Genomic DNA, 27,282 nt, shown 5'->3' on the forward strand with positions numbered 1-27,282 from the left:
TAAACTGTGGTAGACAACCCTGAGTTTCATAATTATTGTGCAACTTCCTGATAACCATTGATTTTTCCCAGGTAGATTGAAGCAGTCACCAATTCTTTAAATTTCCATGCTAGATTTTGAGCTCATTAACTTGGAAATTAAATAATACGTGGGTTTTTTTTTTTTTTTTTTTTTTTTTTGCCTTTATCCTTGGTGGAATCATTAAAAAGGTTTTTTTTTTTTTTTTTTTTTTGTTCTTTTTTGTTGTTTTGTTTTTTTTAATATTTTGTTCTTTCACTTGAATGTTTTCAGAATAAAAGCTGCCAACTGAACTACTGACTAAAATTGACCTCATTTACATTAAGGAGTTTTAAAAGACAAAGGCTATACCACACATAGTGGTGTACACTTGTGGTCTTCAAGACAAAGGAGTAGAGGGAGAAGAACAAGAATTCATCTTCATCCTTTCCTGGGTATCTGGTATCTTTCAGTGAGTCTGGGCTACATGAAACCCTGACTCCAAACGAGGTGGAAGGGAGTACTGACACATGAGGCTGTTTTCTGTACTCCACATGTATGCTGTGGCATGTACACACTTGTGTTCATGCATACACATGCACACGTACATATGGCAATCTTATGCACGTACACACACTTTTTTAAAACATTAAAGGTGCAAAATTGTAGTTAGTTTAGAGAGCTGGTGTACAACATGGTATCTATAAATAATGAACTATATTCTAGAAAGTTCCCAAGGCAATGAATTTTTAAATATTCTCACTACGAAAAAAATGGCAAGTATGAGATGTATAGTAAATTAATTAGCTTAATTTAACCACTGAAAAATATGTAGGCAATAAAATTTAATGTCATCTGGATCCGCTACATTTTAGTCTTTCTCCAGTCCATCAACATCTTCTGTCTCTTTTTCAACTGTCCGAAATCCTGAAGGAAAAAGCTTGTTTTGGACAGTACAGTTCCTTTCCACTTCATAAATATTTCATTATAATACACCTCTAAACTTGAATTTACTAGGATGAACCATGGTTGGTGGTTGCTGCTGTTGTTGTTACATTTGTTTCTTATAAGCAAATATTCCTTCCTCTTCAAACTTGGGATTAATACTTGCTATATGTAAATACCAAAAGGGTGTACTTTATTCTTCTAATACACAAATAAGGGTAGTAAAAATTAAAAAAAAAAAAAAACCTTCATTTTTTTTTCTTGGAATGAATTAAGTTTTAATAGTAAAAGAAACAAAAAATATGTAGGCAAATAAAAACATCATGACTATACACAACTATTTTTCAATAAGAAATAAATGAACTGTGAAATGGGGAGCATAGGAGAGATTTGGTTCATTTCACATAGAATTGCAGCTGGTTTTGAGAAAGCATGTGCTTGTTTATGCAAGAATTCAGTATACAAAAGAGCTTCCAAAATATCGAGCAAAAGTGACCACACAATAATACCCATTAGAAGATAGTTCATCCCCCCTCAAACGTTTGTTAGTAATATATCCTAACCTTCACAGTTAGCATAAGTGCTTCTGGACTTCCCTTACAAGTTTAGTAATTTCACTGCCTAGAAGACCCTTTCTTAACACCCTTCAAGTCAAAATTGTAAAATATTGATGGAAGACCCTCTGTGCTTTAGATGAAGTAATAAGACCTCTGCTCCCAGAAAGTTGATGTTCCTATGGGAGGAAAATGTATGAATGTGAAACTACAGTTGTGAAGAAAGAGACAGGTTAAGCTGGCTGTTGAGAGTCTCAAGCCCTCTGACCTTCTTTTCATTCCAGAGGTTCACGGAGAATATCTCTTTTATTTCAATGCATATCAACATAGATATTTCAGTTTTTGAAAATGGTTAAACTGGTTTGAATATGAATACTATAACGGTATCCAAATGTTCATGTCAAAATATCATATAAATATTGCTTCAAGGTTCTCATTCTAAAGCCCTCAAAAACAAGACTTACTTACGTTATAAATTTGTTATAAAGAACAAAGGCATTTTCCAGGTTTCCTTCTTCCAAATACACAGATGCCATCCTTTCCATTTCTACTCCGGACCTGAAGTAACGGCGTGGGGTGATGTCTTCATTAATGGAGATGTTACAACCAAGCTTGCTTAGAACACGGACCCGCTCCTCCGGACTTAGAGAGACATCTGTATGATCAGGCATAGCAGCTAACTTTTTCTGCAATGCAACATTTAAATATCTGATTATAGTTTTTTTTCAAATTACAGAACTTTAATTCATGTCATTTCTGTACCACAAACCCACTACGAATACTTCAGAAAATCCTTCTATAAGAGTTAATGATAGTACCAATGTACTTTCTGATACAACCCTGTTTGCCTAGGAAATAGGATCAACAATCAACAGGTGGTACTTCATGCAACTGAAAAGCGTCTATGCTGCAAAGTAATCTGTTAACTAAGAGGCAGACCACAGAACTGAATTAAAAAGAAAAATATTCACCAGCTATATACCTGGTAGAGGTAATATAGAAAGAACACAATAAACTAAACATTACTAAAACAACCCAATTAAACAATATGCTAAGGAACTGAGAAGAGAGTTCCCATAAGAAATACAGATGGCCAGGAGATATTTTTATAATGCTGACCATCCTTAGCTATCAGGGAATTACAGATAAAAACTACTTTGAGATTTCACTATACTCCAGTCAGAATGGCTAAATTTTAGAGCACAAAATAAAACAAATACTGAAAAAGATGTAGGGAAAAAGGGAACTCTCATGCACTGTTTGGTTAAATACCCATAGATTTGTGCAACTCTTAGGCCATATCAAAGATGTTTATTTGTGCAGTGGACGGCCATTAATGCAGAAACTCACAACTAGTCAAAGTAAAGAGAATAAGTAAGTATCTATGGAGTGCTCAGCCACAAATGGGACATCTATAATTGTAGACCCTTAGAGGTTTGGGGACCATAATGGAAGAGGAGGCAGAAAGATATAAGAATCAGTGGTCAAGAAGGTGCAAAAGATGCACTCATGAACTCAGAAAAATCTGGTCAACTACACAAGACCTATACAAGACGAAATCAATCAAGACTCCAAGGTGAGGGGGAAGGGACACAAGAACCCCCACTTCTGGCTGATGAGCTCTTGACAATTGATGGATTCTTGGAGAGGAGACTTGGTTTTCCTTAAAAGTGTGGCCCTCTGGTAGGTTAATCATGCTCTAGCACCCCATGCCCATGAGTTTGCAGAAAGTAAAATAGGACTCTGTGGATTATTAAAACGAGAAGGCATAAAGTTTGGAGGGAGTGTGGGTGGATCATAGCTCTGAGAAGTGTAAGGAGAGGAGCAGGGGGTTAATATGATTAAATACATTATATGAATGAATGGAGTTCTCTAAAAATTAGTAAAACATTTAAATATATTCTATCAATTAACAAATAAACTATTAGGAATCATAGAAAAAGAATTACACACATTCTTACTTTGGTTTACACCTTATGGCACTGTTCTTGTAGTTTTCTGAATAATTTTCTAATTTCAGAGAAACTGTTGAAGACTTCCTTACAGCAAACACAGGAACGGAACCTTGTGAACTGTACATCTTTAGCATCAGTATCTAGTCTTTTCCAAATGAGATTTCTCTAGCACTCCAGCAACTCATCCATGTTCCCTCCATTAAAACTCCCCTGAAAAACTCGGTGTCACTAAATGGAAGTATTATCACTCAGCAATAGATAACTGTCTCAATGACAAAAACAAACATTCTCAATAAGATTTAACAATCAGAGCATTGTCTAAGGAGAACTTCTAAACAAGAATTATTTATAGTTCACAATGAGTCAATCACTTCTATAAAGCTGTTTCTTACCCTTCACTAACTGCCTGGGGTCATTTCTATTACTAGAGTAATTTCTATTACTCTCTAGGATTCAGCATATTCCATGAAACAGAGTTAATCTTCCAGAGAGAGAGAGAGAGAGAGAGAGAGAGAGAGAGAGAGATCAGTGAAAAGGGTGTGGACTTAGCACACACAGGGCCTGGGTTTGATCCACAGTCTAGAGAGAAAGACAGAGAGAATTAGATTATCAAAAATACACTGGGAAGTTGCCTAATACCATTGGTCTTTAATATCTCATTTGCATGTGAACTTTTTGGATGATGACACCAATTTCCCACATTAAAAAAAAAAAAGTATCCCTTAATACATTATCTTATATTAACAAGTACAACATAATTTAAATTATCTCAATACAAGATCATGGAAGAACACGTGGTACCTATAAAAATGACTGCTTTGTCTGCAGGGGTAGAGAGGGAGACTTTGCTATTTTTATACACCAGTGAAATGACCCTGTGGGGTCAGAAAATCCAAAGGTTTCTGCAGGAGCTCATTCTCAATCAGCTTACAAATAACTGCGTTCCTGAGAATGTGGTTCTTGCTCAGGATTAAGGCATTCTTGTCACAACCCACTTCAGTTCAGGGACTTATGATTCTTTAGGTTCTTTATGTGTCCAGGGTCTGTGTTTTGTGTGGACAGGGTCTTCAGACCGCTGTCATCCTCAGGGCCACTATCGCTGCGAGTAAGTTTCGTCTGGAAGACAAATGTAACAGCTTCCGTTTATCAAGTTACCATGATAGGCTGAGAACACAGCACAAAGGAAGGCCAAAGAGATTGTGTAGTATGCCTATATTCACATTTAGGGACTGATCTGGGACACCATGCAAGCACATGCGATCTCAAAGCCCTGGTTACTTCCTCTCCAACACACCACATTTCGGGGCTCATCCCTCATTCCAGCCTCAGCTGGAAAAGCTGTGAATTCTGAAGTGCTGCAGAGGGAAAATGAGAAGAGCAAGAGTTTCACGTAAGGAAGACGCACAAGCATCGTGGCCTTGCGGAACATGTAATGCTTTTCTAGTTGTTACCACTCAAAGCAAGCCTACAACTTCTATCTCTAAAGAAGCTGAGATTGAAGTACTCAAGGAGATGTCCACTCTGAAATGACTGACATGCTTAGAACTCAGCCGCACAGATTAAAATTTCACGGAGTTGTGAGTAAAACGTTATTTTTGTCTTGCAAAGATGGCTTTATTAGTCACTTCCTCGAGGGACACAGCCACACGGAAGGCTAGGAGGAAGTGCTATGCTTCTTGAAGTGGTTGTGATTCTTTTCACAGTTGGTCCTTTCTGTTCTTCTTTTGGAGTTTTTCAACCATAGAAAAAGTGTCAGTTGGCAGGACTTACCAGCGAGTTCACAGTGAACGGCTGCTCCATGCTGTCCTGTCTGCAAAGGCAAGGGGCTCACTCTTTCTTCCCAATCACTTCATCTGTTTCAAAGACACAGAGCAAAGCTGAAGTTACTCGATGAGATCTCGTCTCAATCCCCAAGTTCCAAGTTCAAAAGGACGTGAACACTTTGAAAACCTTATACAACCAGAGTGCCTAGGGAGACTATGGAGCCCTCTAGAAAATACAAAACCATGGGTGGTTGTGGGTTCTCAAAACTGATCTTCTTCAAAGGCAAAGGGATGCAGGGAATTAATGTTTGATGTGCAGAGTATATGAAGCTGCTGTGTGTTAGTTAATTTGGAATGCTATGTAAGGCAATATACAAAGCAGGCTCACTTCCTTCAAAAGGAAAAAGAACATAGTTTCTATGGGCAAGAATGCCAAGTCACTGACTGGAGCAGAGCCTGGGTTTAAATAGAACTTAAAGTTGCATTTGGTAGAGGTATAAGACAGCTCTGTGAGTCCTGTCCTTGTGAACCACTATTTGTGGAGTCTCTTTGCCTTGAGAATGGACAAGACCTGTTCTAGAGGGCCTTCTGCCTATCCAACATGATAAATTAATGTTGTTTCTGTGATTATGTTCCATCATATATCAAAGATGTGGGTTTATGACAGATATATCACAGCCCAGTAATCAGCTGGTGATAAGTTAATTAAAACCCAGGCTACCGTGAGGTTGTCATCAAAGAAAGTAAGACTTTGAACAGAAGAAGCAGGTGCTCTGCTTGTTTTGAGACCCAGATGCCAAGAGTTCTGCAGCTGCCAGAAAGCAAATTCTACCAAAAAACCACAAGAGCTTCAACACCCAAGTTATAGATCCCTAGGCTGTCCTTACTAGGTCAACAGCTTGACCGCGGCCTTAAGATGACATGCAGAGAACCTAGGTAAGTTAGGCTCTGACACATGTCCCACAAAAACCTGAGATGAGTACAGACTATCGTTAGCCATTAAATTCAAGGAAATGAATATGGTAGCAATAGAAAACCAGCCAGCTCTGTGACTACAGTTAAGTTCTAGTGTTGGGGTGTCTGAAAAATAAAGAAGTTTTAGAACCAATGGTATGGCTGCAACGAGGATTAAATGAGTTAGCAGGTAAACTATAAAGAGTTCCTACTCCACAGCCAATATTCTATAACCATTAAAATGATCAGAAGCTTTATTTTTCAGTTGAGGAAACTAGAATTCAACAGTGTTACCTGGGTATGCCCAAGTTCAAATCTTTTTTCTTTTTTCTGATGTCACTTTCTTAATATTAATAGAGTAATCCTCTGAGGACAAAGTGACACCAGGAAGTTTATGAGTGTTGCCATTTGGTTTATGCCATGGGGTTACAGAAACCTAGAAGTCGCCTGGCAATTACCTCCCTCCCCCCTTTTAAATTTAAATTTGAAACAAATTTGTTTTACATGTCAATCCCAGTTCCCTCTCCTTCCCCTCCTCTCTGGTCCCCTCAATCCCATATCCCATCCCCTTTCTGCTCCCCAGGGAGGGTGAGGCCTTCTGTGGGGAGTCTTCAAAGTCCCAATATCATTTGGAGCAGGGCGTAGGCCTCCTCCACGTGTCTAGGCTGAGAGAGTATCCCTCTATGTAGAATGGGCTCCCAAAGTCCATTTGTACACTAGGGATAAATACTGATCCACTACCAGAGGCCCCATAGATTGCCCAGTCCTCCTAACTAAAACCAATGTTCAAGGGGTCTGGGGTCAGTCCTATACTGGTTTCCCTGCTATCAGTCTGGAGTCCATGAGATCCCACTTGTTCAGGTCAGCTGTTTCTGTGGGTTTCTCTGGCCTGGTCTTGACCTTTGCTCCTCCTTCTTTGCAACTGGAATCCAGGAGTATGGCTCAGTGTTTAGCTGTGGGTGCCTGCTTCTGCTAATCAGCTACTGGATGAGAGCTCTAGGATAGCATATAAGGTAGTCATCAGTCTCATTATCCAGGAAGAACATATCTTAACTCAACAACTGCTAGCCTTTCTTTTGTACATCAATGTAAGCTAAGCTCTTCATCCTCATGTTCCACCTCTAACCCAGTCATGTTTGGACATTCATCTTCTTCTCACTCAGGAAACTCTGGAAAATGACAGTCTTTTAAGCTGTAACATTCTGTGATTTCAGAAAGCTCCATTCAGACCAATCAACTCTTCCAAAGTTATTTTTGTTATTTTTCATCACAACCCCATAGAAAGCCATCAAAGGAAATAACTCCACCCCTCAGGTCTAACCCATCTCCTCTTGCTTCCAGTTAACCTTGGAGTGAATGCTGAGCAGGACTCTGAGTTACAAAGATGCTCAGGAAAGAAATTGCCCTGGCGAGCTACAGTCACAAGTCACAATGGGAACTCATGACTGTGGCACCATGACATGGCTGATGCAGAAGGCAGGCAACTCTCACTGGGGCGGCCACTTCTCAGTTCTCAGAGAACAGCAGAGCTTAAGGGCCGAAGAGACTCCCTGCTTATTGTAGTTGCACATGTCTGTAACCTCGGCATTAATGGGGTAGTAGAGTCAGGAGGATCAGGAGTTCAAAGTCAGTTTCAGCTACAAAGAGAGCTACATAGAAATACGGAAGGCCAACCTGGGCTAAGTGAGATCTTCATCTTGTCGCAAACATCAAAAAGGAAAAGTGCCAGACAATGTGAATGGGGTGGTGGTGGTGCATGAGAACAAAGAAATACTAGTTAGTCACCCGGCTTCGTAAAAGTAGAATTATTTCTGAAGAGGTGGTGGCAGGAGAATCAGAACTTCTGTTTGAGGACATTCTGAGCTACATATCAAGTTCAAGGCATCCTAGCATTTATGAAACCCTGTTTTTTATTAATGAATTAATTGATTGATTGATTGATTGATTGATTAAAATGCAGAGCCCTAGAACTCATCCGAAATGACTCTTAGCCCAGGAATAGGCATTACAGAATGAAGCCTGGCATTTCCATACAAGAGCTTCCAGAAGCTACCATGGAAAGAACTGCACTCACTGCATCTGAGAATGAACCCTGCAAGATTCTTAGTTGCAGGCAAAGCCCCCACTCTTGAATAATGGAGAGATCATGTAGTTCCAGGAAGTCCAGCAAAATTAGGCTCTGACGCTGCCTTTACGGAACACCACCCCAAACCTCACAGAAGTCACTCTGCTGCTATCTCTGTAGCAGAGCTAGTAGGGTTTTCTATAGCTTCCCCTACCAGAGATTTCAGCAATGAAGGGTCGCCATGGAAACTATGTGCAGTTACCTGAGGGGGTTTCTACAAGTCTGTAGTTTCCATATCACAGCATGAAACATAGAATTTCATCAGTTGTGCCTAGGTCACATGCCTGGAACATGGCTGTAAAGAGGGCTGACCATGACCATGACCTATTCAGTATTTCACATTTCTATAGAAAGCAATACATGGGCTGAATGAGAAACACATGTTTAGGGTGGGTGACTGACCACAACAGTAAGTGTACAAAACCAGATGGACAAAATTTTCTTCATAATGCGATTCCATTTCTATGAAATATTTAGTTCATATATCTTAAATACCAGAATTAATTAGCTTGACACAGTTAAAATAATCACTGTGAACTTTTCCATGTTAGCTTATTATTCAATGGTAGAAACCAACCCCAAATTAAGATGAAAGAAGTTCATAGATTGGTTGACCTATCCTTTGGCCCATTCGTTGCATCGTGGCAATGATCCTGTGGGAATCCCTGTATTTCTAATTTCGCCATTCTGGTATTCATAGTAGAAACTGGATGAAAACAGGTAATTTCTATCCAGATTGGTTAGCACTCTGGGAATAATAGTACAGATTTGGCTGTTTTAGGGGTGACATCTGTGTTCTGGTCCAGTCAGGAAATGGCCATGTGTTCATGAGTTACCCATCACCCCTGCACACAAACACACCACACACACACACACACACTAATCTATATCTGACTTCTGCTTTGTCAGCTGTTGACCTTGACCGTCTGCTAGCTGTTGGATCTGGCAGGCACTGTTACCACACACCTTGCAGGTGTTGCAGACTGTTGATTAGTCTGTGCTCCTTGTTCTCACATTTATGGGGCCAGCTCACAGTATTACCATGGAGCTAATTCTTATCACAGCAACCAAGATGTAGCCGAGATTGTTCTTTGTTACTTCGTATTTAACTACATGTCTGTGTTATAGGTAGTCTCTTTCCTAAACTGAATAGAGGCTTCTAGAAACTGTCCTTACTTACTATTCAGTCTTTTGCAATTGGCTGCATTAGTGTCAAGAACACGTGAAAAGGCCAGCAGTGTCCTGCACATGCTCCTCAAGGCAGAGGCAGGAGGCAACTGGTTTGCTAATGCTGCTGACCCTTCCTCTTATAGAGCCAGCTTAGTTACAGGATGCTTAGCTGCAAGTTCTTCAGTTTTTCCTGTCTAATGTTCCCACAATAACTCTTTTAACCCCGACACGTCTGTTCTCACCTAACATTTGTGATAACATAGTTTTTTCTGTTTATTTATTTATTTATTTTTTTAAACATGAGTCCTCTTCCCCTTACTACCCATGGTGATCTAGCTTCCATCTCAGAGGGATGTAAATGACATGCTCTGTCTACCGCTCCCCCTCTTGCCAGCTGAAGTCACATAAAGGTAAGGTGTGCCATAAGGATGAGCCATGGCAAAAACAAGAAAAAAAAGGGGTATCTTAATTTGCTTACATATATGCAATGTGGAGCAGTGGTTATCAACCTGTGGGTCTCAACCCCTTTGGGCCAGTCGCACAGCCGACATCCTTCATATCAGATATTTATATTACGATTCATAGCAAAATTACATGCAATAGCAACAAAAATAATTTTACGGTTGGGGTCACCACAACACGAGGAACTGTATTAAAAGGTCGCAGCATTAGGGAAGTTGAAAATCAAGGTCTTAGAGAGATGCAGATTTCTCACTTGCTGACTGTTTTGAGTGGTTGTGTGGGCAGCTGGATCAACAGCGTACAAAGGCAGTGAGTAACTCAGGACAGCACAGGAACTATGCCCAGGCTAATTAAAAAAAAAAAAAAAAAAACCCAAGCCTATCTTTGCCCTTTTTTCCCTAGCCTCAGTGCCTGTCTGGTTGGCTTCTACCTTTTCTCTATCTCCCCCAGCACCCCCAAAGGTGGTCAAGACATTGCAGTTAACCAATCCTGAAGTTACAGGCTTCTCTATCATACAACCCTTAGATCTACAGTGAGCTATATAGTCCCAAATGCTACCTTTGGTTGTCAAAAGAGTTAATTTGGTGGTTTACAGTAACTTACACTTATAATTCGGCTACCACCATCCATTTAAAACTAGGAATATTTCATATTAAAAAGTGTGTGTGTGTGTGTGGTGTATACATCTATACTTACTCATGCGTGTTTATGAGCATGTGCAGGTGTGCATGTCTATGTTGAAATCAGAGGTTAGTGTAGGGTTGTCTTGCTCTATTGCTCTCTGGCTTATTTTTGATAGGGCCCAGTGTAGGGTTGTCTTGCTCTATTGCTCTCTGGCTTATTTTTGATAGGGCCCTTCACTGAATCCAAAGCTCACAAATTCAGTAAGCGAGCTGGTCAGTGACGTGCCTGTCTCTGCTCCCCACTGCTGAAATTGCAAGCAAGCATGCATCACCATACCTGGCCTTCAAGTGTGTGTGTCGGGGATACTAACACATGTCTTAACATTTGTGTGGTAAATTCTTTACCAACCAAGCCATCTCCCCAGTCCCAGATTCCCAGCTATCAGAGATGCTGGCATCAGTGAGCCTGAGGCTGGTACTTAGGCACCTACATTATTTAGTGGTTTCCTCTGTGAATTGGGATCAGAGAAAGAGAAGCAAAATGGTTTTGATGAGGGAACCAAAGCCATTTTTATTTATTTATTGCCCAACAGGAAAGAAGGCAAACAACTTCAGTGCTAAGATGATAAGCAAATGGCACTTCATAGAAGGAAGTAATCCATGTAACATTAACTCCATGGGAGAGCTGGCTTGAGGGTGTCTGTTCTACCTCTCACACTTCAGCAGCTAACTCAGGGAAGACAAGTTCACAATTTCAGGTGCTAAAGATAAACACAGCAGTTTGGAGGATCAGAAATACACCGAAGGAGAATGTCAGAGACAACACGGAAGTATGGTATGTCATGCAAGAAGAAAATAGAATTACACAATGCAAACAGCCCTGGAGGTAAACTTGGTTCTAACATCTTGTTAGTCCTCAATGTACCCTCCCAGGTTCACAACCTCAGTCACGAATGGCCTGCCCTGGCCACATTGCTCTCACACTCACAGCTGTTTGAGAACATCTATCAGAAATGTTTGATTTAATCTCAGCTTGTTCCTTCACCTTGGTCCCAGTACAGTGCACATTCTTCAGATTTGATAACATCTGAGTTAGGGCTATGAGGTCTGTAACCTGGAAAACTCCCTGCGGGAGTTTCTTTGGGAGTTTCTGCCTACTTGCATTTATCTCCAGCCCCTTTGCTCACACAGGCTCTAGAAACTAATCATTTCCTCTTTAACTGGCCTTTTACAGAGGCGTAAGGAGCCACAGTTTCTTGCTGATCCTGACACAGGGCTTGGGAACGTGAGTGCCTAGAAATGCATGTGTTCAGTTAACCCCTGTCCCCGAGGATTGAGAGACAGTAGCCTGGTGAAATGAGCAGCCACCTACCCAGAGGGTCTATGACAAAAGTGACCACATCCACGAACTTTCTCTGTGATCAGAGCAGCTGGCCATCTTCCCAACCAACAGAAGCAGCCTCTTGTCACTCAATGCCCGACTCAATGTCTCTAAGTCTCAACTGTCCCCAAAAGATTGGAGGGCACTGTGATTCTGTCTTTCAAAATATGGAGCAAATAATGACAAGAATGGACAGAAGAAAATATCTGGCTGGTATTCCCTGGCTTCCTTTAGTCTTTTTTTTTTTTTTTTTTTTCCTTCCCAACCCTTTCTCTCCACCCTCCCCTCCCTCAGCCATGTCCCCACCCCACCCCCTTCTGAAAGGCAGGGAATGTTCAAAATCTAGGGCCTCACATGCTGGGCAGGTACTCCATCACCAACTTACATACTCAGCACAATTTTGTGTTGTTGTTGCTGTTTTTGTTTTCTTTCAGTATCAATTTACTTAATTTTTTTTCTTAAAAATATACTTTGGCTCCCACCCCCCAGGGAGATGGACTTAAGCTTAGAATTCTGACCTACTTTCCCCCATAAAAACAGTATTTTCCAGAATACAAAAAGGAATCTACCAGACAGTGAGCATTCTCCCTGGAGACTTCACACTCAGGGAAGAGCTTGGCACAGCTTTACCCAGTTGTGTCCTTTTCTCCCTGAGTGCCACAGTGACCTGGATAAGCAGGTGAGGTACTGTCAGGTGACAGGGGACAGGCCAGCTCATGCCACCTGTCTCAGTTCTCACCAGCCAAACCAGCAGTCTTTGTTGGCTTGCACTGGGTGAGAGTTCATTTTCCAGGAAGAGCAGGGTGCAATTGACTTAACTGGAGATACATAAAGGAAATTATTGTAACCCAGGCCTCGAGCTGCAGTGGCCTAATCTGATTTAGATAAAGGGAGAGGGAGGGCCGCCCCCACACCTCCAATCATGGAAGCACAACAGGAGCCTCCGTTGTTGTACTCTTAAAGATAGGGACCTGCTTTAGGAGGAAATAAGTTAGACACAGTCCCTCTATCCATTGTTAGACATTCTAAGAACAGAACACTTTGATTGTGTAAAACATTTATCTACAACACTCCCACAAAATGTGCCATGACCCAGATGACACCTTATCAATACCCAAACATGGGCAAGGTGAAGACAGCATGCACAACTAGGATCTGCCAATGAATAACTGGATATTAAAACTCTTTAAAGTTGTTTATGACGTAGCGATCCCAAAAAACGCTACTGAAGATCACACTTCCCGAAAGCAAAATAAAGCTCTGGGGAAATATGCAAACCAAGAGGCAAGACCATGAGAAGCAACTTCTCTTGTCCCCATCCCACCCCTTTCTGTTAACAGCTATACATAGGTTAATATGCTCACTTCGCATCAGGTTTCTGTGTCATCGCTGCAGGTATGTCCTAAGTAAACATTCTACACAGAGGGGTTTGAAGTATATCAGTCAGCAAGAATGAAGGTGATACAGAAGAGAGCATTAAAAACATCACCCTTGAGGAATGTCCACACTTTTTAATGGATTTTTTATTTTATCTTGATGTGTATGAGTGTTTTCCTGCATGTGAGCGCCTGGTGCCTGTGGGGGTCAGAGGAGGACATTATATCACCTGGAACTGGAGTTACAGATGGTTAGGAACCACTATATGGGTGCTAGGAGGCAAAGCCAGGGCCTCTGCAAGAGCAGCAGGTGTCCTTAAACACTGAGTTAATGCATTAACTAATGATGGTGATGACGATAAGTTTGCACTACTTCTCATGGAAACGATTCTGACATAGATGCTTCTTCCTTGGTGTAACACACAAACACCTGCTGGAAGCAGTACTTCCTTCCTTCTGACTTGACTCCTTTAGCCTGTCATGGGGTTACATGTCCTTCTGCTGGGAAGTGCTGATGTCAGGACTTGGAAGGCAGAGGCAGATGGATCTCTGTGATTTTGAGGCCAGCCTGATCAACAGAATGAGTTCCGGAACAGCCAGGTTTCAGTTACACAAAGAAACCATATCTTGGAAAGAAAAAAAAAAAAAAACTTCCAACTTCTCACTGAAAGTGTTAACATCCCCCCTGTCTTTTAACCTGCTTCATATTACTGAAATCTTCGTAAAATACAGCCTGAGTATAGATTTGTAGCAAGCATTCACCTATGAATGAGCTGACTACTCTGAATGTACATCTATGAATTGCAATCTCCTTACTCAAAGTGTACTATTATTTTTCTTTCTCTCTATTGCAATAGTCCTCGACCTTCCTGATGCTGAGACCCTTTAATGCAGTTCCTCGTGCTATGGTGACCCCCAACCATAAAATTATTTTATTGTTATTTCATAATTGTAATTTTACTCATGTTAAAAATCATAATCCTTTAATCCCAGCATGGGAGGCAGAGGCAGGAGGATCTCTGTGAGTTGGAGGCCAGCCTGCTCTACTGAGTTCCAGGAGAGTCTCCAAAGCAATACAGAGAAACCCTGTCTCAAAAAAACAAACAAACAAAGGAGAAGGAGAAGGAGGAGGAGAAGGAGAAGGAGAAGAAGAAAGAAAAAGAGAATCGTAATGCAAATATCTGATATTTGACTCCCTTGACAGGGTTGTGACCCACAGGTTGAGAAGGTGAGAGCCAGTGGAGAGGGCGTTAATAAAGTGCTACCTGTCTCCTTTAACATAACAAACAATAGCAAGATAGCCCCCATGATGGTAGTAGGTACGGCTAATATAGACCTTCCTGTGGTGATAAATTATTTGTGATTTAATAAAGCCACTGGAGATCAAAATGCAAAGCTAGCCACAGCCATAGAACCAGGCAATGCTGATACACACTTTTAATTCCAGCAGCCATACCAGCTAGCCATAAAAGCCAGACTGTACATCTTTAATCTCAGGACTCCGGAGGCCACACAGAGATACTTGAAATTGATACAGTCTAAAAGAGAAAAACAGCTCACACCAGGGTGATCTCAGCATTTGGCACCACACACCTTTAATCCCAGCACTAGGGAGGTGGAGACAGGAGTGATATGGCTGGGGGAAGAGAGGAATATAACTTGAGTCAGGAGGAGAAGAGACAGGGACTCAGAGAATTTCAGTCTGAGGGTTGGTGGAGAACAGTGCAGTCTACATTGTACTCTGAGGATTTGTGGAACCAGGATCACCCTTTCAGTCTGAGATAGAGGTATGAGCTAGTGGCTGGCAACTTTGCTTCTCTGATCTTCAGCTTGAACCCCAATATCAATCTCTGGGTTTTTGTTATTCATGACACACCTTCCTTCCCTAATGGAATCTAGCATCAAGCACATGGCCTCACACTGAAGTGAAGAGAGCCTGCTCAGGGCTTAACATGCAAGCTTACATGTAAGACCTGTAATCCACATCCAGAACACCTGAGTTCAAATTCCAAGCCTTCTTAGAGTGAAGTAATGCTTGACAAACATACAGCACAATACCATTCCCTCTCCATTTTATACATGAGAAAACAGAAACTTCTAAAAGAGGCAATAAAACTGAACAATGATGGAGGAAGGAATTAAAACAAGAAGCCCAGTGTCCTGTCATAGTCCTGCAGTGATAGCAATAATCCATTAGCCTTTGAAAGTTAACAGTGATAACTTCAGGAGGATCAAATCCATGGGACTCAGGCAAGAATGACAGAATTGACTGAAAGGGGGCACAAACATATGATTCATAATCTCCATGCCCAAAACATAAGATGGACATTCATTTACACTGTTTTTCTTAGGCAGAATGATTCAGTGTCTGTGTCTGGCCACCTGATACATGTAAATGAAGAAATCTAAATGTACAATTCTTTTTACCAGGTCATAGTTCAATTCAAGGTGTTCACTAGCCTTGAAGATAAATTCTACATTTTATGGTCTTCAAAAAACATTTCATAAACTTATAAATAGACTTACTAGCAGGAGAGCAACATTGTCCTCTTGGATATATGGTGATTCTGAGACTTTTAAATATGATAATTAACATGCAATATAAAATGTTTGGTAAATAAATTTAAGGTGTCAGGAAGATACTTAGATTTAAACAAATTTTTGTAATCATAAATTCAGGATGATAATTTTGCTTTCTTGTTGGTAGATCAAAAAAAAAATTTAAAAGTATTCATTTCAAGTAAGTCACTAACTTGCACTATTATTGTAATGTTTCCCTTTATTCCAAACTACTTTTTTACAAATACTATTCAAACATACTTAGTTCAGTCAACCCATTTTTAAATGACATCATTGGTTTTGTTGTTGTTTGTTTGTTTGTTTGTTTGCTTGCTTGCCAAGATGACTGAGGCTCTGAGATAGATAGGACCAGTTATAAATTTCCTAAGGAGAGTTTTCCAACAAACCATTTTAGTCTGACATTACTATTCAAAAGCAGAAAACAAAACAAAAGCCAGGTATCCTGACGCATCAGTTCACTGCTTCCCCAAGGTTCTGCAGCCACAGGATTCTGCACTGTTCTTTGTGCTCCTGTGAGCAGTCCCATTTGTTTGGTTTTGAAGTAGATGAGCTCTACAGTGCAGTAGAGAAAAGCCACAGAAGGCTGTCGAATTAATTTGACTATAGGACGACAGCAGAGGAGTACTTCCTGTCCTCTTCTGATCAATATGTAACTAGCACCACATCTACCTGCATACCACCATGTCCCACCATGAGGATAATGAACTAAATCTCTGAAACTGTAAGCCACCACTTCCAGTAAATGTTTTCCTTTATGAGAGTTGCTGGGGTCATGGTGTCTCTTCACAGCAATAGAAACACTAAGACACCAGCAAACTAACTCACACTTCTGATTACTTAGGACTGAATAAGCATCAAATAGGCCAGAACAAGGGAATGTCTACAAACAAAGCAAACAAACAACAACAATAACAACGAAAATGCTCATAAAAGACATAAAAACTATGAAACCCAGAAAGATTGAAGATTAAAGATTAAAGACGAGGCGATAAGACAACTAAGTGTAGTGTGTGATCTTGGACTGATTCCTCCATTAGAAGAAGGACTTTGGTAAAATCTGAAATAAGAATAAGATTAGATAACAGTATTATTACTTCTGTGTCTGCTGATATTTATAGATTCATGGTAAGCAATATAAAGAAATGTTGGATACAACTGCAAATATTTTTGGATGAAATATTTTAAATATTTGTATTAAGTCTGAAAATTCCACACAATGTTCATATTCAGCTCTTAAAGTCATCCCATAGCCTCCTTCTCCACCTTCACCCACCCAACTAAATCACAAACCCAACTCCCACTAAGTCCAGTTTGTGTTATTTTCTTACTACTCTTGGGGGTGGGGCCTGCCCTGGAGTGCAGTTGACCTACTAGGGGGTTGCATCGTCAAAGAAAGCTGACTCTCCCTCTGCCAGCAGTTGTCACATGCCAATAGCTGTTCAGTTAGTGCTGGGACATCATGCCCACCAATGCTGCTCCATGCTGGGACTTTTGTCTGGCTTCACATTGTGCTGAAATGAAGTATTTTTAAAGTGTTTAAACAGTATTTTTTGAAAGTCAACAAGTGATATATTAACAGAGTAAAATAATACTTGCATCAGTTGTGGCCTCTATAATACCCATTGTCACTATATCAGATGAAAATTTGAAGATCAATAGTAAAGAGACAGATTTCAATAAAAATGACCAAATAATATGAACAACTTTGTAGGCAAACAGAAAGAGCTACATATGATGTGGGAAAAAAATGTGTTTAAGATGACTAGTAATTTTTTTAAAAAATACTGAATTTCAGCCCAGGGCTATAGGACAGTAGTTCAGTGTTTAGCCAGAATGCTCCAGGTACAGGTGTTGGGTTTTTGACACCACAGAAACAAACCAAAATAATTTAAACTTCATTTGCTGAACTGATAAAATTCACATAACTGACCAGATCCAATAGTGATAACTCTGAAGAACACATGTTTCTGTTGACCAAGAATTTGAAAACTGTTCTTTAGATTCCTTGACTAAATAAACACACACACACACACACACACACACACACACACACACACACACACTACATGTTTTAAAAGTATTAAAAGTTTGAAATAAAAATAGCCATCAAAAGAGAATCATTTAAAAGAATATGACAGATGAGGCTGTTAAAGATTTAAATGTTTGCATACAGAATTATGATACTGTCCAAGTTAGAGCATCAGGGAAAATAGCAAGTGATGGAGAGCACTCAGGGCAAGACACCATGCTTGGAGTGTGGATGCTTAAGTATTTAACTTGTATGGACACTGGGAATTAAAACATCTGGTACCCAGCTGCATTTTCCTTAAATGCTCCTTCAAGGATGGCATCACAGGATACTTTCCATTTATTTGCTGTGTTATTTGCTACATGTATACATCAATTTATTGCTGACAAACTATGCCAAGCTGACAAACTATATAAGCCTGTAAGCTTTTGAGTGCTTGAGACTTGATTTCTTGGATAGTCAGTTTCTCTGTGATCAAATAGATTATTAAGCAGGATGATGTCAGTGTTACACATCATGACATCCAATTGCCAGAAAGAGAAATTTTCCAGCTGTAGAACATTTTGGAACACAGACATAGAGGACCCTGCTGCAAAATTTTCAAAGATGGCCCTACTAAATTCAGTGCCCCAAGTCCTTATCCATGTTCCCATCTGCCTTATTGGTGACAAGCCCGTGTTTTGCTCAACTGATTCCTGTTTCTAGGTGGTGTAATATGTGGCTCATGCATTACATTTAGTTCATCCTCCATTCAAAATTGTACACCCGTGTGTACCAGAGAAGGTTTAAGCACCTTGGCGAGCTCTTGAAGGCCCTCTTGTTCTGACCCCTTCCTCTCCTATGCATTATTAGACTGTTTTGCACTGCTTACTATGCCTTCTGTAGCCTTCCTTTAACCCCACTAGCTACTCAGAAGGACGTTTGACATTATCTCTACAAAAGCTTGCTAACACTAAGGGCTTCTTGACATAACACAGGGGCATGGAAGGTACCATCCCATTCTATTCTAACAATTCCAAGGCAGCCCTGAGGATTGTATTGTGGTGTGTGATTATGTATAAATGTATATTTAGGGCAGATGGAATACATGCTCAAAAATGAAAACAGAACTAAGCATCTGCATATGAATTAGACATCACTGTTATGTTTCTCTATGTCTTACTAACCACTTGCATCCACATTTCTTGCAAAAACTTTTAGACAGAGGCTACCAGATTCCATCCCAACCTGTAGAAAAGAAACTATGTGGGTAGGATGGAAGACAGTTTTGAGCTAACTCGAGGATGACTTTTATAAGTCATTTCATCATAATTGACAATACTATCCTTGATGAAAGAAAATTGACTATGTATGTCCTTGGAACATGACGGTTCTATTTCTTTCAACATTTTTGTATTTTACTAATTAGTAAATCTACCTGATTCCAAGTTAATTTTAGTTTTATTTACATACTTGAGTTTTACATCAATTCAGTGTGCATTTTCCCTGTACCATAGAAACACCCACACATGCAGGGCCCTTTCCAGACCTTTCCAATCCCAATCCATCTCCTGGCTCCACTCTTTTACTTTTAGAGGAAAAAAATATGGGACAGTTTAGAAGAAAACCATTTGAGAACAAAACAGATAGAAAAAAGAGCTAGAGTCAACCCATCATTAGACCAAAGTATGGACCCATAGACAAGGAAGAGTTCCATAGGTTTTGTTTTAATCACAGAAATGCACAGCACTGATGTTAAGGATTACAACTTTAGCTGCAGGACACAGAATAGTACCCTGTTCAGAAAAAAAATGAAATCATGGGGTCAGTAGATAAGAGCAATTCAACCATAATCCTGTTACTAAATGTGGTTTTCCTTTTGCTTTTAATTAGAGGTGCATAGCTGATTACTGTTCAGCCATCTGAGCTTAAGATAGTGTTCTAAAAGGGACCTGAACCAGAGCTTCTTTTTGAGCATAAGCAAATGCAGAGCAGGAAGTCAGCACACAGGGAGCCAGAAAGGGTTAAAATGAGTCATCCTGACATCCTGTTTCCAAATGAACTCAATGAATCACCAAGTCAACTCATCAGTGACTGATCTGTGATGGTTCACTTAAAATTATCTCTCATAGGAGCCTTTGCCAAATCTCAAGTTCAACTGAGATGCCATTAAAGCATTAATTATGGCAAGTGGTTATAAACTCGAACCCCAAATTCACCAAGTCTCAAGTTCTGTCACCTGCAATAAAGCTAAAACTCAAGAAACTGATGAGTTCCTTCAGGAAGGGATGAAACTTTGGTTAAATAAAGAAATATCCACATCAAAGGATGCACATGTTATTTAAAATACCTTCAAGAACATAATTCATGGTTTATGGAAAAACTTTATCCAAGACCAGGAAAAACTCTCATGTGCTGAGAGAGACACAACACTGGGACTGAAAGTGTATAGTTCAGTGGTGAGGTCTTTGCTTAATATGTGTGTCTGTGAGTTAAATCTCAGCACTAACACAAACTAAAATCTAGGTCCTAGTTATAGAGTTCTCAAAGTTACTTACAAGAACAAAACTCACAAGGCTTTAATGATGTGAACATCCATAAATCAGTGATGGCAGACTAGGTCCACCTAGAAAAAACCTAAAGGAACTGACAGTTTCTACTCTTCACCAAAACAGGGGTCTCTACACCAGTAATTAAAATCTGGTCTCCGAGAACTAGATGTAGTTAGTTAAATAAGCCAAAGAACAGCTACAATTTACTTTGTCTTTGCCCTCCACAGCCTTCTGCACAAGCTAAATAAAAAACAGAAATACAATCATCAGTGCATCCTGCTTGGAGAGTGGAAGCTAATTGAGATTCTGGACCATGAGGAGAGGTAGGTGGCACAGAGATCCTTGGAATACTGATTGCTAATACTGGACTCGGAACCTGTTGCACTTTTTAAGAAGGAGAATCCTCCCTATCTTAGACACAGTCACTGAGTATAAAGGTAGATGTATGTGTTGTGTTTGTCAATTGCATTGGGCAGAAAAGTAAAAAAGAACTTACTTTCAAGCAAATGTAAAAACACAAATTAAAACCAGTCAGATAGCTCAGTTGGTAAAAGTATTTGCCACTGTGTCTACCAACTTCACTATGATTACCAAGACCTGCAAGGTGGAAGGTGAGAGCCAACTCCTGAAAGCTGTTTTCTAATCAACATATGAAACCCAAGGCCAGCATGTGTACAAACCATGCATAATATATATATATATATATATATATATATATATATATATATTAATAAGCTTACCTAAAAACATATAGAAAATACTAAATCATGAAAGAAAAATAGCCCTCTAAAAGGTACAATAACCTGGGTAGCAATTCTAAGTTGTGGATGATGAGTCTATGTTTGATTTGGGAGCCGAGAAGCTCCATGAGGACAAAATCCCACATATCATACTCATCAGTATCTCTAGCAGGCAATATGCAGTATAGAAGGCAGGGAAATATAGCAGAAAATCTGGTTTTGACTCCTAGTTATATCACCTACTAGCTTATGACTTAATATACCTGGCTTCTTCGAACTTCATTTTTTTAAATATACAAAGAAGTATCTACTAGAAATAAGAGTTGTGATGAATATTAAAAATAGCTCTTCATTTGTATGTGACCCTACTTATTTACACATCTACTAATTCATTACTTTCAATCCAACTCTTATGAGATGAAAGATGAGGAAACAAAACCTCAAAGAGGTGAGCAACTTGCCCAATGACACAGCTAGGAAGTTGTTGCAGGATTTTTTTTTTTTTAACGCTGTGTGAAGGTTGTTGTGATTGGTTTAATAAAAGGCTGACTGGCAATAGCTAGGCAGGAGAGAATAGGTGGGACTTCAGGGGGAAGAGGGGAGTTCTGGGAAGAAGAGAGGCAGAAAGATGGCAGCAAGACAGACACAGAACATGTTGGATGTACAGAATGGGAGCGTTAAAAGCCACATGGCAGAACGTGGACTAACAAAAGCAGGTTAATTTGAGTTAAAAGAGCTAGATGTGAACAACCCTAAGCTAAAGGCCAAACTTTCATAATGAACAGTAAGGCTCATTATTTAGGAGCTGGCAGCCAACAAGACAGACTAGCTACAGTAGGTGGCAAAATAACTACCCCATAACTTAGTAATTCTCAAATTTTGCAAGATTTTGAAGTTATACCAAGACTCAGAAGAAAAGAATGCTGGGATCAACTGGTGGTGCCTGTACGAGATTATAGCATGTCGGTGATTATTTTTACGCCTCTTTTCAAATAAGATATCCTGACATCTCAAGTTGCCTTTTTTTCTTCTTGAAGACAGGATTTCGCTGTGTAGTCCTGTATGTCTTAGAGCTTTCTTTGTAGATCACACTGGCCTTGCACTCACGGAGATCCTTCTGGCCTCTGGCCTCTGGCCTCTGGCCTCTGCCTCTGCCTCAGTAGTGCTGGGATTAAAGGCCTGGCCACTGAAGCAGTCTTTATCTTGGTGTACCAGGGATCTTTGGTCTGGTTCTCACTTCCTCTTCTTTTTTCTAATCCACTCCCATGCAGTTTCCAGAAGTCTCTTATGAAAACATGCCTTCTCAGGCATTGTGGCACATGCCTTTTATCCCAGCACTCAGGAGGCAGAGGCAGGCCATAGTGATCTACAGAGTGAGTTCCAGACAGCCAGGGCTACACAGAGAAACCCTGCCACCCCCCCAAAAAAAAAAAAAAACAAAAAAAAATATTGTTACATGATACAATATTACTATCTAGGTTAATTCTGGTAGCATCCTAACTTTCACCCTGGAATTAGATCCTGAATGGCATGGAGAATTGTTAATGACTAGAGATGGAAAGTCAGAACTACAGTAAAAAGAAGACAGACTTCTAACATTTCAGAAGACTTCCTCAGAAAAATCATAGAACTTGCACATGTTTGGATGAAGGGACTGCTTTTCATACATGAGGATTATGAAGGAACCACCCATCTGAATCAATATCTCTAAGAAGCACTTCAACAGACAAAAATAACATGGACTTGGTTAGAAAGGGAATCAAGCGGTCTGTGATTCTAAAGACTAAGCAGCTTACCAAATGTTAAACCGATCCCTGTACTTGGTTAAGAGGTGGAGGACACTGCTAGCAATCTGGTGGATTTGCTTAGAAATGGAAATGATCTCTGACAAAAGTCACACCCAGATGTAGTTCTACTCAGATTATTCCTGAATGGAAATCTGTGATTGTCAGTTCAGGATTTCTGAATATGCCGTCGGCACAGTCCAGTGGATAGTTCACACATATGGGGAGCTGGGAGAAACAGGTCAACAAGTACCAATATGATGTTAGAACAATGGTTCTCAGCCTGTGGGTCATGCCCCTTTTAAGGTCAAAGGACCTTTTCACAGGGGTCACATATCAGATATCTTGAATATCAGTTACATTATAACTCATAACAATAGCAAAATTGCAGCTATGAAGTAGCAAGGAAATAACTTTATGGTTGGGGGATATCAAAACATAAGGAACTGCATTAAAGGGTTGCAGCATTAGGAAGGTTGAGAACACTGTTTTAGAACAGTGGTTCTTCTACTGATACAGTCAATCGTCTTCACTGAATATACTGACTTTGATTTGATGGAGTGTTTGGTGATTCACATAAAGTTATTGTGGTGATATTTTGTTTATGGTCTAATAAAGTTTGCCTGAAGATAGGAGTACAGAGTTAAGCCATTAGTCAGCCACAAACCTAGTTAAGATCTAAGCCAATAGTTAGCCCCCTTCACCCCCCCCACACACACACTAAGCCACTAGTTAGCCATAGAGGACAGGCAGTGATGGCACACACCTTTAATCCCAGGACTCAGGAGACAGAGGCAGATGGATCTCTGTGAGTTCAAGGCCACCCTGGGGACTACATGAGCGTGAATCTGTCTAAAAGAGAAACAGGGTTCACACTTTTGATCCCAGCACTTGGGATGACACGCCTTTAATCCTAGCACTAGAGAAGAATATAAGGGAGTCTAAGGTTTGGCAGACAGATTGCATTCTGAGGATTTGTGAGACAGGATTGCCCATTTTGGTCTGAGGTAGAGGTAAGAGCTAGTGGCTGGCCGCTTTGCTTCTCTGATGTTCAGCTTTAATATCTGTTCCTGAGTTTTTGTTGTTCATGCTACAAGTTATGTTCAAAAAGAAAATCAAAATCAGAAGAGTCAATGTAGGTTAGTTTGGGGAGACAAAGACTTCTAGAGCCTGATGCTCATTTGACAATATTTGTTGAAAAGCTGATACTCATCAGCCCTGAGGGATGGAAACCCCATTCTGGTATTTTCAGTGGTGACCATGAGTCATTTCTCATAGTTTCTTTGGAAATAACTTATAAATCCTTAAGAAGGTCAAGAAAAAAAAAACATACTGGATTAAACAGAAACACACAGACACCCAGTGGGTTGATTAAAAGGTTAACTGGCATGGCTTGAGAGACGGCTCAGTATGTAAAGTTGCTTGGACCAAGCCTGACTGGATCCCCAGGATCCAGATGGCGAAAGAGAACCAACCCTCCAAAATTGTCCTCTGACCTTCACATAAGTAGTGTGCCAGCCAGACTCAGAAAAACAAATTGCCCATTTTCTCCATTTTCTCATGTGCAGTTTACACACACACACACACACACACACACACACACACAGAGAGAGAGAGAGAGAGAGAGAGAGAGAGAGAGAGAGAGAGAGAGAGAGAGAGAGGAGGGAGGATATGAAAATAGAAAGGGAACCTGAAAGGGCAAAGTCTATATAAGAGAAAGGAGAGGAAGGAACAAGACTGGGGGGGGGGATGGGCGAGGGGGGCAGGGGGTTATCCATGCCATGAAGTAGAAAGGGAGCTATCTGGAGGGAGGGGGGTAATGGGGGAACAGGAGGACAGTGTGAGCAGTTAATAAGAACAGTGTAATGACATACATATATGACTGAAACCTACTTCTTTAAAAATTCATTTTTGAAGATCAGGGTTTTTGTTGTTTTGTTTTGTTTTTGAGACAGGGTTTTTCTGTGTAGCCCCAGCTGTCCTGGAACTCATTCTGTAGACCAGGCTGGCCTCAAACTCACAGTTTGGTCTCTGCCTATTGAATGTTGGAATTAAAGGTATACACCACCACGGTAAAAGAAGGCCTGAAAAGCAACCTTAAAGTAAGGGTCTCAACCAACAGACACTAAAAAGTGTTAACTATTATCAACAGTTCTTTTACTTTTTATCAGCCCTTTTCAATCAACCACAGAGACACTCGATTCAGACAGATTGCATTCTGCTGTTGAGCACACCCACAGAACACGGGGCCCCTCACTGTTCCCTCCAAGTCACTACCCTTGCACATGGGTAAAGAACTGAGAATCTGCCTTTATAGGATAAAAGATGCATATTTTACAAAAAGAAACAAGAAAGTAAAATGCATACATGCCAGTTGAGGTGTACTCAAAAGTGGATTTCCATGAACCGAACGCTGTTATGAGCAGACTGAACAGATAATTTACATCCAGTTAATTTTCTTGGATAATCTAATAGTAGTCCCAGTCTTTGATTAAAGAGGAGCTAACATAGTGGTTCTCAACCTGTGGGTCATAACCCTTGGGGTGGGAGGAATGGAGCAACCCTGTCAAGGGGTCGCCTGTGGTAAACACAGATATTTGCATTATATTTCATAGCAGTAGCAAAATTACAGTTATAAAGTAGCACAGAAATAACTTTATTGTTGGCAGTCACCACAACATGAGAAACTGTATTAAAGGGTCACAGCATTAGAAAGGTTGAGAACCATGGCTCTAACGGATCACCCTACAGCTCAGACATTAAAGTGTTTACAATGAACACAGATAATTACAGTCGTCGATCTACAAAAGGACCAGCAGAATCTGCTGACAGAGTACATTTATAAAGTTCCTTTTAGCAAACACCAGGAACACAAAAACTTGCCCATTGAAACGGGTCTGGAAATAACTATTACTTAAAAATTGAAACCGGAAGTCAAACATTCAAGTGTTAATTTGTCTGCTCTCATAGTCGGGGTTGACCTTGACAGAAACTCAAATTAACCTGATTTCTGTAAACACTTCAAAAACTCAAGACTTCGCTTAATTTTCAGTGAGTAGCTGGATGTCTAGAAAGCAAGCAGCGTGCTCTCTGGGGCTTACATGCGACCACTCTTTTGGGGAAGGCAGACCAGCTCCCAGCCCCTCTCCCTCACAGGAACCTAGAGTTGTTTTTTTTTTTGTTTTTTTTTTTTTTAATTCCTCTAAATCAGAAAGAATCTGGAATTGCTGCTTCATTTTGACATTTTCTTTTAAACTTCAATTAATCACAGCACTTCAGACTCTAGACTCCCAGCAGGTTGGGTTGTTTCGGGGAATTCTGGAAAATTATGTTTTCATGGCATTGCACTTTTTTGTGCATTTCCTTTGAGGCTTGTAGCGAAAACACTCAAATTATTCCGATAGGAGAGTATGTCTCATGAAGCTAAATGGCATCAACGCAACATCTAGAAAGCCCTCCCACAGTATGGTGTTTTACCAGTTCTCGCCCCTCCCTCCTTGACATCCCGCGCAGCCGACTTGAAATGAAGCCCCAAGCAAAACCAGTGAGGTGGGCTCTCAGGATTCTGACATCATCAGCAAGGATGCATCCCACGTCTGAACCAGAAAAGCACGCGCATCCGGGTCCAGGTCACCGCGGGGAAGGCCCAGAGGCCAGGAACCACAGTCTCCGCTTCCCCCAGCATTTAAAAACTAACCCTAGGGCGGGAGAGGGACGCTTGGGGGCAGGGGCCACCGGGCGACAGGAAGCCAGCGGTCACCTCCACGCACCTCCGGGGCCAACGGGCACACGTGCGCGGTCACTCACCAGCAATCGGGCGTGTCCGGAGCTCGCGTGGGACGGCGACTGCCCCCGCTCGGGCCGCGTGGCTTGGGCATCCGTGTGGCCGCTGCAGCCGGGGCGACAGCGGCTGCTCCACAAGGCACCGGCGCTTGGTGACGGTGGCACCAGGCTGGGAGGCGCTCGCGGGCTGGTCGGGGCCGTGCCTCCTCTGGGTTCTCTCTGCTCGTGGTCGGACGAGCTCTGTTGCCTTTCGTGGCTTGGGCTCGCTCTTGCTGGCGGGACAGCCCCCAGCCCCTTGCAATCCCAAGCACGGGCAGGTGATCTTCGAATCTGTGGCGGCTCTCTCTGCCGCAGCAACACAGGGAAAGAGATTGTTACCGCAATGGTCCGGACCTCCCCTGCCCCGGCCCCTGGGCGCCGCCTCCGCCTCTGCCTCCGCCCCCTCCTCCGTAGCCACAGCCTCCCATGTGCTGCAGAAAAACCTCCGGGATGGCGGGTCCCGGCCGGTGGGCCGGTGGCGTAGGGCCAGA

At 41.1% G+C, this 27,282-nt stretch overlaps 1 protein-coding gene across 3 annotated transcripts in view; it reads right to left on the minus strand.

The window, feature by feature from the left end:
• The window catches only part of Stambpl1 (STAM binding protein like 1), a 38,534-nt gene extending 11,494 nt beyond the window's left edge, over positions 1–27,040 (minus strand). The window contains exons 1-3 of one of the 3 annotated variants that reach the window (XM_051199825.1): positions 26,777–27,040; positions 5,222–5,304; positions 1,965–2,182 (exon numbers count right to left, since the gene is read on the minus strand). In XM_051199825.1, coding sequence (XP_051055782.1) covers positions 1,965–2,182; positions 5,222–5,251 — 248 coding nt within the window. In that variant the 5' untranslated portion in view covers positions 5,252–5,304; positions 26,777–27,040. Of the gene's footprint in view, positions 1–1,964; positions 2,183–5,221; positions 5,305–26,446; positions 26,623–26,666; positions 26,688–26,776 lie in introns of those variants that run through there. The other 2 variants (XM_051199827.1, XM_051199826.1) reach the window with 2 other exon arrangements.
• Positions 27,041–27,282: the final 242 nt, after the last annotated feature.

Source organism: Phodopus roborovskii, unplaced genomic scaffold (genome assembly GCF_943737965.1).
Source record: "Phodopus roborovskii unplaced genomic scaffold, PHOROB, whole genome shotgun sequence".
Taxonomy (NCBI): Eukaryota; Metazoa; Chordata; class Mammalia; order Rodentia; family Cricetidae; genus Phodopus; species Phodopus roborovskii.